The sequence below is a fragment of the Maylandia zebra genome, linkage group LG10, assembly GCF_041146795.1.
Source record: "Maylandia zebra isolate NMK-2024a linkage group LG10, Mzebra_GT3a, whole genome shotgun sequence".
Lineage (NCBI taxonomy): Eukaryota > Metazoa > Chordata > Actinopteri > Cichliformes > Cichlidae > Maylandia > Maylandia zebra.
The window spans coordinates 18,384,315-18,395,428 of NC_135176.1; the positions used below are offsets into that span (position 1 = coordinate 18,384,315).

General features: G+C 35.5%; 1 protein-coding gene and 1 pseudogene across 1 annotated transcript; both read left to right on the forward strand.

The window, feature by feature from the left end:
• The first annotated feature begins 2,196 nt into the window (after window positions 1–2,196).
• Window positions 2,197–7,789, forward strand: LOC143420727 (olfactory receptor 1-like; annotated as a pseudogene).
• Window positions 7,790–9,642: 1,853 nt separating this feature from the next.
• On the forward strand, window positions 9,643–10,614 carry LOC143420728 (olfactory receptor 1E16-like). Its single transcript, XM_076888841.1, has one exon. It carries the CDS (start codon window positions 9,643–9,645, stop codon window positions 10,612–10,614), a length of 972 nt encoding a protein of 323 aa, XP_076744956.1.
• The last annotated feature ends 500 nt before the right edge of the window (window positions 10,615–11,114 follow it).

Below are 11,114 nucleotides of genomic sequence, written 5' to 3' on the forward strand. Positions count from 1 at the left end.
CACCGTTTTGTTCAGAAGAGATGGGGGAATCTTAAAGTGTTGACAGTTTATCATTAAAATATGAATTATTAAAGATATTGGACTTCTAATGCGCCATAACTGAGTAGAGCAAAGCAAAAACTGCCTTGACTTGCCCTCAAACAACGCTTTCTAACTCTAAATCTATTTGGAGTATCAATATCAGATGGGTTTGGCTGTCGGAGGGGTACTTTTTTTGAACTGCAGGTCTTTGAAGGGAATAAATGCCAACCCAGCGTTTTCCTTCATCACCACGAAGGAAAACAGTCTGTGGTCGTCCGAGTTTGGTGATTTTTGTGTCACAGGACTAAGTGTTTAATACAGGGACTTCCACAGCCTTTTCAACAGCGCTGCGGACTGCGGGGTGGGGGCGGGCAGTGTTTTGGAAATGACAGTCTTCATTACAAAGGTTTCTTCGTTATGAATTAGCATACATGTTTTTATTGAACATTTGAAGAACTAGCAAAAAAACCAGAAACTCTTGTAGTTGACATAAAGTCAGAGATAAAAACGACAAGGAGCAGGTGCATCTAGTACAGGTAGAGCTGCTGCAAAAACCCACAGAGCTCAGCAGCCAGCAACAAATTCTGGATCCTTTGCTTTTAGTTAGCAATTAGCATTAGCAGCACATCCTGCGTCCGATGTGAAAGGACTTTTATGCTGCTCGCTGTGACTCACAACAATGGTCCCGGGTCAGCCCTGACGTTGTGTTAAACTAATCCTAAAGTAATAATGGTATTTCTAACCACTGACATACCACAACTTTATCCTTTCAACAGCTGCTGAAAGTAAGGGGACCTAACTGCTATCGGATATTTATATAGAGATTACCCTTCAAGGACCTGCAGTTCAAAAAAGTGCCCCTCCGACAGCCAAACCCATCTGTTCTCTGATTGGATTGTTACATTTGTGATTGACATGACATTGACCAATCAGATGAAAGGAAGAAAAATAGGGTCAAAATTCGTAGTTGTAACTTGCAGGGGTTTTTTGGCTAAGTCCACACACAAATCTTTTTTACACATACAAATCTTTTTTACACACACACAAATCTTTTTTACACACACACAAATCTTTTTTACACATACAAATCTTTTTTACGCACACACAAATCTTTTTTACACATACAAATCTTTTTTACGCACGCACAAATCTTCTTTACACACGCACAAATTTTTTTTACACATACAAATCTTTTTTACAAGTACAAAACCGATTTACAAGTACAAAATATTTATGACCACATTTTGAGCCCATACAGCAGGCTTTGGTGAACAATCATGGAAATTTTCAGGTCTCTGTGGAAATCCAACAAAAAGTTATGACGAGAGAAAAAAGTGGTTCATTTCCAGAGTTTGAAATCTGAAGAAATCTGAGTGAAGGACGAATTTCCTACGCAGAGAGAGAGAGCCTTTTAATGGGATGATCTCATTGTAAGATTCAAATTCAATATATTTAGACTGGTTGACTGAATTGGATCTTGTGTGTGTGTCTCTCTGTGCATGTGTGATTCCTTATGTGTACATATTTGTGATTGTGTGGCTGTTACATATTTTTTTGCTGATTTTTTTCATCTAACAAGTATATTTGAGGGACCCTCAGCATGTTCAGCATTTTTTCAGCTATCCATTTTGCTTTTCCAATTTTTCTGTTTAACTTATTACTATTGTGCTAAATCACACTATTTCTGCTATTTTATAAGATTTGTGCTAAATATAGCATTTCTGCCAAATATAGTATTTCTGATTAATTATAGTTTTTCTACCAAATCATAGTACAGTATTTCTGCTTTTTATAGGATTTGTGCTTAATATACTATTTCTGCTTTTTATAGGATTTGTGCTTAATATACTATTTCTGCTTTTTATAGGATTTGTGCTTAATATACTATTTCTGCTAAATGTAGTATTTATGCTTAATCATACTATTTCTTTATATTTCTGCCAGGCAGTGTGGGGATGAACAAAAAGTATTTTACCAGCATAATATAATCTGCAGTATGATCATTGCTTTAACAATGTAACAGATAGCTTTAAGATGGCCTTAAGATGTTTATGATAATGTTAACTCTGTATTCCAGGTGCAGTTATAACTATTTTATACACAATGCATATCTGTGCTTATTAAAGAGTTGGAGCTCGGTCAGTTAATTGGAGGTTGGAAGCTTTGTTCGGCGCGATGTCCGGACAATCTATTGTGTAAGTGACTTGGAGCTATAGAAGGTTAAAACTGCGTACATGCTTACACAACACTTATATCAGTTTATTTTAATATCTTTTATATGTTCATATTTTTATATTAAGCTTTTAGTAGGGGTTCTTGATTAAAACATTTATTTAGTAGAGGACACATACATAGTTTCAGTTGTTACATATCAGAGTGGCTTCTGTCTCTCTGTCTAGAGGTCAGGAGCTAGTCGCGAGGTGAAATAGGGTGCAATTGTGGGTAGCACACAGACACACACACTTAGAGAGAATCATTTATAGGTGAAAGTTTAATCATGTTTTGCTTGGGGTTGCAAAAAGAGCAGTTTGTCGCAGAACTGCTGCTGAGGTGTCAGGATGACAAGCGAGCATCCGGCAGTGACAGGAAGCACCTGTTATGAAGATAGAAGACAATTGTTCTTTTAAACGGTGTCAAAAGTCATTGTGGTTTTGATTTGATCTATGTATAAAATGTATCTGTGACGTTGAAGGGGCGTCATTAAATTTAAGCCCTGACGGTATAAAATATCTGTTTATGCTTTGATTAAGTTGAAGATCAATTGCTGTCTGTAGCGATCTTCCCACGTGTGTATTAAAATCATCGTTTGACTTCACCCGGCCGGATCAGTGTGGTTATTCTTCGATCACCTCTTGTATCCTTCCTCAATTTTTGAACCTTAACAGCAGCCAATCCTCTGTGAGGACTCAGACATTCAAATGCACATATCAGGGCCTGCACGGCTTCCCAGCCAGCCAATCATATCTGAGGTCTTCCGTTTCTTCTCTCATCATATCTCAGCGACGGATGTACAGAGAGCAATGAAAATCGCAGTCAAAGTACACCAAAGTCCGCTGATTCACCCAGTACAAGAATTATGCTTCTAGTCCACCTAGTTTTTGAGTTACACAATGTTTTGTAACTCCAAAAAACGGCGTTTTTCACCTCTCACCGCAATCTTATTCTGACTGCTCATCACCCTGTTTTTCAAGGTGCTCACTCTCTTTCCCAGTGGCGCAGCTGGTAATGACACGGGTCTGCAACAAAAAGATCGTGGGTTCGATTCCACCTTGGTCAACATGTTTTTTTCCCTACAAATTAATACACTATCACAGACCAGTAATTCATATTCATCATTTATTACAATTCTGCAAACTTTTATGATTTTACCAGCTTTTCTAATATGGACCTCACATTCTTGTTAACACTCCATGGCACAAATACTCTTCCCTTTAGGCTCTGTGTATGTGTGTGTGTATCAATATTTCTCCCATTTTAAAGTATTACTCCTCCATAATTGTATTTCTGTTAAATCACAGTACTTTTACTACATCTTAGTACTTCTGCTCAATCATAGTATTTCTGCTAAATCATAGTATTTCTGCTAAAGTATTTCTGACAAATCATGATTTTTGTGCCAAATCATAACATTTGTGTTATGTTAAAGTATTACTACTAAGTGGAGGAATTTCTGTCATGTTACAGTATCTGTGCTGATTACAGTATTTCTGCTAAATCATACTATTTCTACTATATTATATTTTTCTTTCTAAATACAGCATTTCTGCTATATAATTGTATTTCTGCTATGTTATAATATTTGTGCTAAACCAGAGTATTTGTGCTGAAACATAGTATTTCTGCCAAATGATAGTATTTCTGTCAAGTTATAGTATTTGTGCTAAAACATAGTATTGATTTAAAATTACAATATTCATAGTTCATCACAGTGTCTCTGGTAAATCACAGTATTTCTGCTATGTTGTACTATTTTTCTAAATCATAGTGTTTCCGTAATGTTTAAGTATTTTTGGCTAAATATATTCTTTCTGTTATCTTATACTATTTCTCCTAAATTCTTGTATTTTTGAGAAGTTATCATGTTTCTGGTAAGTTACAATATTTCTGCTAAGTTCTGCTATGCTATTGTATTTCTTCCAAGTATTATGTTTCCTCTAAGATATTGCAGTTCTGTTAAGTTATTCCATTTTAGCAAAGTTCCTTTGCTTCTGCAAAGTTTTTACAATTTCTGCAACTTTTCAGCTTTTTCAGCTAGTTTTTGCAGACAGCTTCAGCTTTAAAGCATCCACACTGCATTTTCGCAGGAAATGCAAATTTTTCTAGTTTCATTTAAGTAACCATTGCACACTTTCTGTAAATCCTATAAACTTCATTTGACTTCTCAAATATCATTGTGTTCGAAATTGCTGATCCAAACAACCAATGATTTATGAAGAAAAATCGTGAAAATTTTCAGGGGTGCCCAAACTTCTGCATACCACTGTATCAGAGAGAAACTTGGTGTTAGTGCCTCAAGGACATTTGGCATGCAGACTGTAGCAGATGGGGATCAAAACACCAACCTTCCAATTATTAGCAGACCTGCTCTACCTCCTGAGCCAAAGCCACCCATTTGAAATTGTTGTACCAAAAGTATATGAATATTGTTGAAGAGCACAAAGGAGTCTTATATGGAACTGTGAGTTTGCAGCTGGAAATCAAAGGGATAATGTTGAAATGTGAATGTGTATGCCTCACATGCCAGAAGACAAAGAGGAATTCTGGTGTTAAGTCGATGCAGTGGTAGAGTTATCTAGGTGTGCCTTAAAATGCACTCCTAGATAGATTGATAAACCCTGGGATAAATAGGATAAGTAGTTTTGTGTTACTTGTGTTGAAGTTGTTGTTTGTGTAGCTACTAAGGCTGGTAGGTCTAAATATCCCACCTGAAAGTTCTTTCACGTACAAGGACGAGGGGAGCAAGTAAATCAGTTCTCAGGGCGCAGAGACTGAGCAGGTCTTAAATACACCATTTATTCCCAAGAAGGAAGAAATTCAGAATTACAAACACAATTTTAAAAGGACCTTTATGCAATAAAAACATTTTCAGTATGCTAAAATCCCTGCCGACAGGAATAAATATACACTATGCAAAAAAAAAAAAAAAAATACCACTGTCTGGCCACGCTCGGGCAAATGTTTCTTATCTTTAAAACCAGGATAGAAATTCCTCTTCCGAGGGACAGACCACGCCAGCCAGAAAACCAAGGAGGAACCTCCTGTCTCAGCCCTGTTTCTTCCTAATGGGCGCGTCGCCACACAGCCCAGCTGCACTCCACACTTGGGCTCTCGATTACTGCAAACACGGCTGCCTCAGGGCACGCCCACACTTCAACAATTGCCTGCTATTGTCCGCCCAGTCAACAGTGGATTAAAATAATATCATGCAACAACACTAAAACATGCAACATAAATATCAGGGTAAAACCATGCAAATAAAATCAGTACTGTATGCACGAATATATTACAATCAAAACAACAAAAACCCTAAAACGAACACAAATTTCCACTGTGTGACATCTGCACTGTGTTTAATGCCCTGAACACAAACAAAAAGTAGGCTTTATTATAAAGTCACTCCTCCACTATTTACCTACCATATTTTTTGGACCAAAAGGCGCACTGTTGATGAATGGGTCTGTTTATAAGGCGCATTCAGTGAAACAAAGCAGTCGGATAAGTCAAACTTATCCGCTGAATTCAAAGGCAATGTATGATGTAGTTACCTGTCAATATCTACAGGGGAGATTAAAATATTAATGAAAGTAAAGGGAGAGTTTGGCAAAACAGCTGAGTTACATGTAATAAATTGAGATATTTCCATAGATCTCAAAGTGTTGCTGAGCCTGTACCTGTTCAACTTGCCTGTTTTATGGACCATTGGTTTATATACAATGTGCATGTGCCAGAAACAAGCTGCTGCCCTTAGAACCTACAGCTCCAGTCACTTTTAATGGGGTACGACACGCTGTCAGGGGCAGAAATGACACTTTGTTATGAGACTGAAGTAAGTGCAGCTTTCAGTGGCAATAGCTGACAGTGGCCACAAGGCAGCAATAATAAAAATCTTTGATGCACATATTAATTCACAGGTGAGGAGCTTTATGACAGAGCAGTGTGAGATTAAAAGAGTAAGATCATTTTAATTTGAAACCTTTTAATTTATGGCAAGGCAAGAAGTGTTTGCCTTGCTTGTCCTGATGTAACTGCCACTTGTATATATGAATAGCTGATTGGGAATTAGACAAAGAAGGGAGCCAAGACATGTGAAAACAGTCAGGACAATCAGGGGGAGAGGACATGAAAGAAAAAAAAAACCTTTAATGTAAAATAGACTAATAGACTAATATGAATGCTAACACTTAGGATTTAAAGATAAGGAAATGCAAATGGACCGAGGTGTAAACACAAAACAAGAGTGAAGGATCCGCAAACAGACACACAGGGATGTTGACTGCAACTCTAATGCCAATCAAAAACTCTTCACTAAAATAGCCAAAAACAGAAACCAGATTCAGCAATGCTACAATGCAATCAAATCAGTCAAACCATAGAACAATGAAAAAAATTAAAACAGGAATCCAAAATTTCAAACATTAGAACAGAAAAACTAAACAGAAAACTAAAACTTGAATATATTAATTAAGATATTAAAACAGGATAGAAGGAGCACTTTGAACCTTCACAGGTGATATTAAGATATACTGATAAACTGAATTTTACTGAAATATCAGAGAACAAAGGCTACCTAAGAAGATAGAGCACAGAGAATTATAGAAGATTAACAGAGGGTTATCTAATGGAATTTTTGAACTCAGCTGTTGAGAAAAACACCACCTTTGTGCAATCTGCATATTTTATAATAAGTGGTTTCATTGGCATACCTAATATTAGATATTATTTCGTCTTTCTATGTTTTATTTACATTTTTTCAGTGGTGGGGAACACTTTAGTGATGATTGTAATAATTTTGGATCGTATGTTGAGAAGTCCTAAATATATCACAGTTTTTAATCTTGCATTTACAGACCTGTTAAGTAGCTCTGCTTTGGTGCCAAAGGTTCTTGACATTTCTCTGTTTAACCATTATTATATCTCTTACAACATCTGCTTGACTTTCATGTTTTTCTGCTTTACTTTAATTTCAATGCAGGCTTTTAATCTGGTTGTATTGTCCTTTGACAGAGTCATGGCTATCATGTACCCGCTGCACTATCAAATGAGAGTGACCCAAAAGCTCATTTTGTCTTTGATTGCTTTTGGCCATCACTCTTACACTCGTTGCAGTTGGCCTTCTCACCAGACTTTCCTTCTGTCAGTCTGTGATTATTCAGAGCTACTATTGTGATCATGGTCCTATGTATCGTCTTGGCTGCAATGATGCTACCCCTAATTATATAATTGCGTTTTTGGCAATAGTTCTTGTTCTTGGGTTTCCACTGGCATTTATCGTGGGAAGTTACTGCTGTATCGGTTATTCTTTGTCAAATATTTCTACATTTAGGGAAAGAGTGAAAGCTTTTAAAGCCTGCACAGGTCACCTTTCATTAGTGGCAATTTATTTCCTTCCTATTATATTTGTGTATGTTTTTTGGCCTGTAATACATCCAAATGCAAGGATCATAAACCTTTCTATGACCAGTGTCATGCCTCCCATGTTAAACCCAATAATCTATGTTCTTCAGACACAGGAGATCAAAGAATCATTGAGAAGATTGTTGAAAGCTAGAGCGCAGGCTAAATTGGAAGTGTTTAGACTTAAACCTTTGTAGTTCCCGATTTCTATTCTTTCATTCTATTTTTTTTTTCTTTTTAAGTTGAATATGTAGGCGAAGTATTTCATACACAGTATTGCAGTCTTTTATGCATCAAGATTTCATTTGGAACAATAAACAATATAACTACTTTATTCACCGAAAAGCAAAATGATCTAAAACGTTAGTGTGAGAATAAAAATTGACAAAAGACAACAACAGCCAAAAACTGTAATAATGGACATTTATTCTTGCAAGGAAGCAAAAGCACCAAATACAAGGTTTCATATTAGATTTTGTCAATTCCACCCTCCTTTGCCTTAAAACTCTCACAAAATAAAAATTTCTTTCTACGGGCTTCTCACAGGTACAGTTATGAGTGTGTGTACTGTAGTGAGTAGATATTGAGTAGATAATTGAGTAGTATAATGAGATCACGAGTAGACATTTTTTTGCAACTTGGGTGTACTTCCAGGCACCGAATGTACTGAGTTTATCCTTGACTATAATGTAGCTCACGCTAGTTAGAACATTGTATAACATTTGTTTTTACCCATCAGTTAAGCACAAAAATCTAAAATGTAACTAAATAAATAAATAAATAAATAAATAAATAAAATAAAAAATTTGGGACTGTATAAAACTGATGATATAAAATGGGAAACTTCCCCTGAGTGTAAATACAAATGAAAATCCAAAAAGTTTAATGTTCTTTGGCTATATTTTTGTGGGTGTTCTATATCATATAAATGCTTCAAATTCAGTTTTCAAAGTCATAGCATTCAATTCCCTATATTTATTTATTTATTTTTTAAATAAAACATTCAAACACTCACACACACCCTCATACATCATACTTCTGACATTCAAGAAGTATGAAGTTTAATGTTGGTATCGGCACGACACAATTCTTGCTGGCTGCCTCTCAAAATGTTTGTGAAATGATTTGTTTTCTTTCTGACTTTATGGATATTGGGTATTTGTTATGGAAACAAACATGATTAAGCAAGTAAGTCTGTGTGAGAGGATTTGAGAATTATTTTCATCATACTAAAATAATTATAAAAAACATACTTGAGGATATGTCATCTTATTTACTCCTTAAAATTGTACATTTTCAAACTGGCTTACGTGTGCATACGTGTGCATATATATATACTTGCAATTTTAAGAAAAAGGATGCTATGGCTTAATCGCATATTGTAAATATCAAATTAACAGTGAATAATATATACCGGTTTTGGAGCAAAATATGTAGCCATAAAGAAAGAATCTTTTTCAAGAGAGGCCTTGCCAAATTGAGCATTTAGCAAGATGATGCCAAATCACATTCTACTAGTATTGTAACAGCATCGCTACAGAGAACTACAAGTCCAGTTATTAAACGCTCCTTAACTAATTAAAACATTTGGTACAGTATAAAATGTAAGATATGACAAAAGAAGCCCTGAACTCAAATCCATTTTTGAAATTTCTGAAAAAAAAAAAAAAAAAAAAAAAAAAAAAAAAAATATATATATATATATATATATATGGGAATTTCTGTTGTCTTCTTATTATTAGTAGTTATTGGTTTGAATAATCAGGTCACGGAACTGAATTTAATGTACATTTTACACACCATGCAAATATTGTGGGAAAAACAGGTTGCAGAATACACTCATGGGATCATGCCTGAAGATAAACATTGAGGGGATCTGCAAACAGTTAAAGCATGCAAGAGCTTCATCATCTGGTGTACTGCATGTGCATAACAAAACCCAGTCAGCCAGTGCTGCCACCTGTCTCATCAGCACTTGGGCAATATAAGCTTGGCAGAAATCTTACAATGGACTTTTTTAACTCTGCACTTGGGAAAAATATCACTTTTTTTCGTCCTGCATTTTTCATTATAAGTGGATTTATTGGCATTCCTAATATAAAATATTATTATGCCTTTCTGTTTTTTGTTTATATTATTTCTGTCCTGGCAAACACAGCTGTCATGGCCACAATATATTTGGATCACAATCTAAGAACACCGAAATATATTGCAGTTTTCAATCTTGCATTGGTTGATCTATTAGGTAACTCTGCCATGGTGCCAAAGGTTCTCGATATCTTTTTGTTTAATCACCCCCACATTTCCTATAATGACTGCTTGACATTTCTGTTTTTCTGCTATATATTCCTTTCATTGCAAGCTCTAAATCTGGTTGCACTGTCATATGACAGAGTTATGGCGATCGTTTACCCACTGCATTATCAACTGAAGGTGACTCACAAGCTCATGTTCTGTTTAATTGCCTCTTTCTGGGTATCGGCCATTACCTTTATACTAATTGCAATTGGCCTTCTTACAAGGCTTTCCTTCTGTGAATCAGTTGTTATTAAAAGCTATTTCTGTGACCATGGTCAGATGTACCGACTTGCATGCAATGATTATACACCCAGCTATGTAATTGCTAAGATTTTGCCAGCTCTTATTCTTTGGCTTCCTCTTACAATTGTTTTGTTGAGTTATTTGTGTATCTGCTATGCTTTAGCTAAAGTAGCCACAGTTCGAGAAAGAACGAAGGGCTTTAAAACCTGCACAGCTCATCTTTCATTAGTGGCAATCTATTTCCTTCCAATATTAATCACATTTACTCTAGGTGCAAACATAGAGCCAAATGCCAGAATCATAAACCTGTCTCTGACCTCAGTCTTTCCTCCAATGCTGAACCCTATCATATATGTTCTTCAGACACGAGAAATCAAAGAATCTCTGAGAAAGTTGTTAAGAATCATAAAACATTACAAAATTAGAAAGGTCAAATGAAAAAAGTGTAAACTTCCTTTTTTTCATTTTAGTCTTTTGAGTTAGTGTTTTTATTATTTAAGGAATGACTATGAAATTTAAAAAGGCTCATATGTTGCAGTACTTTGAAACAGAACAGAAGTGGTACATTCAATATTCACAGTGCAAATTGTGGTTGATTTTAAAACACATCACCTAGCAAAGAGGTAGATTTTTTTTTTTTTTTGAGGATTTGGAAGGTATGTTTCTGTGCATCACATATCTCTGTCTTCAAAAATGTTGTATTTGTGTTTTGCCCTATAATAGAAGAAAATGACAATACATATGTTGCAAATAATCAGGGATACATCATATTTCCATTTTAAAAGGAGTGTTTTCAAATTCAGTTCCTGTGCATCAAGTTATGTTAATGTCTCCTGTCAGGGACAACTTGAACTCTTCTGAATTTAATGATGAGCAATTTTTTGTGTACTTGACATTATCTTTTTGAGCCTATATAGTTTTTGAATTTCGGACTTTGC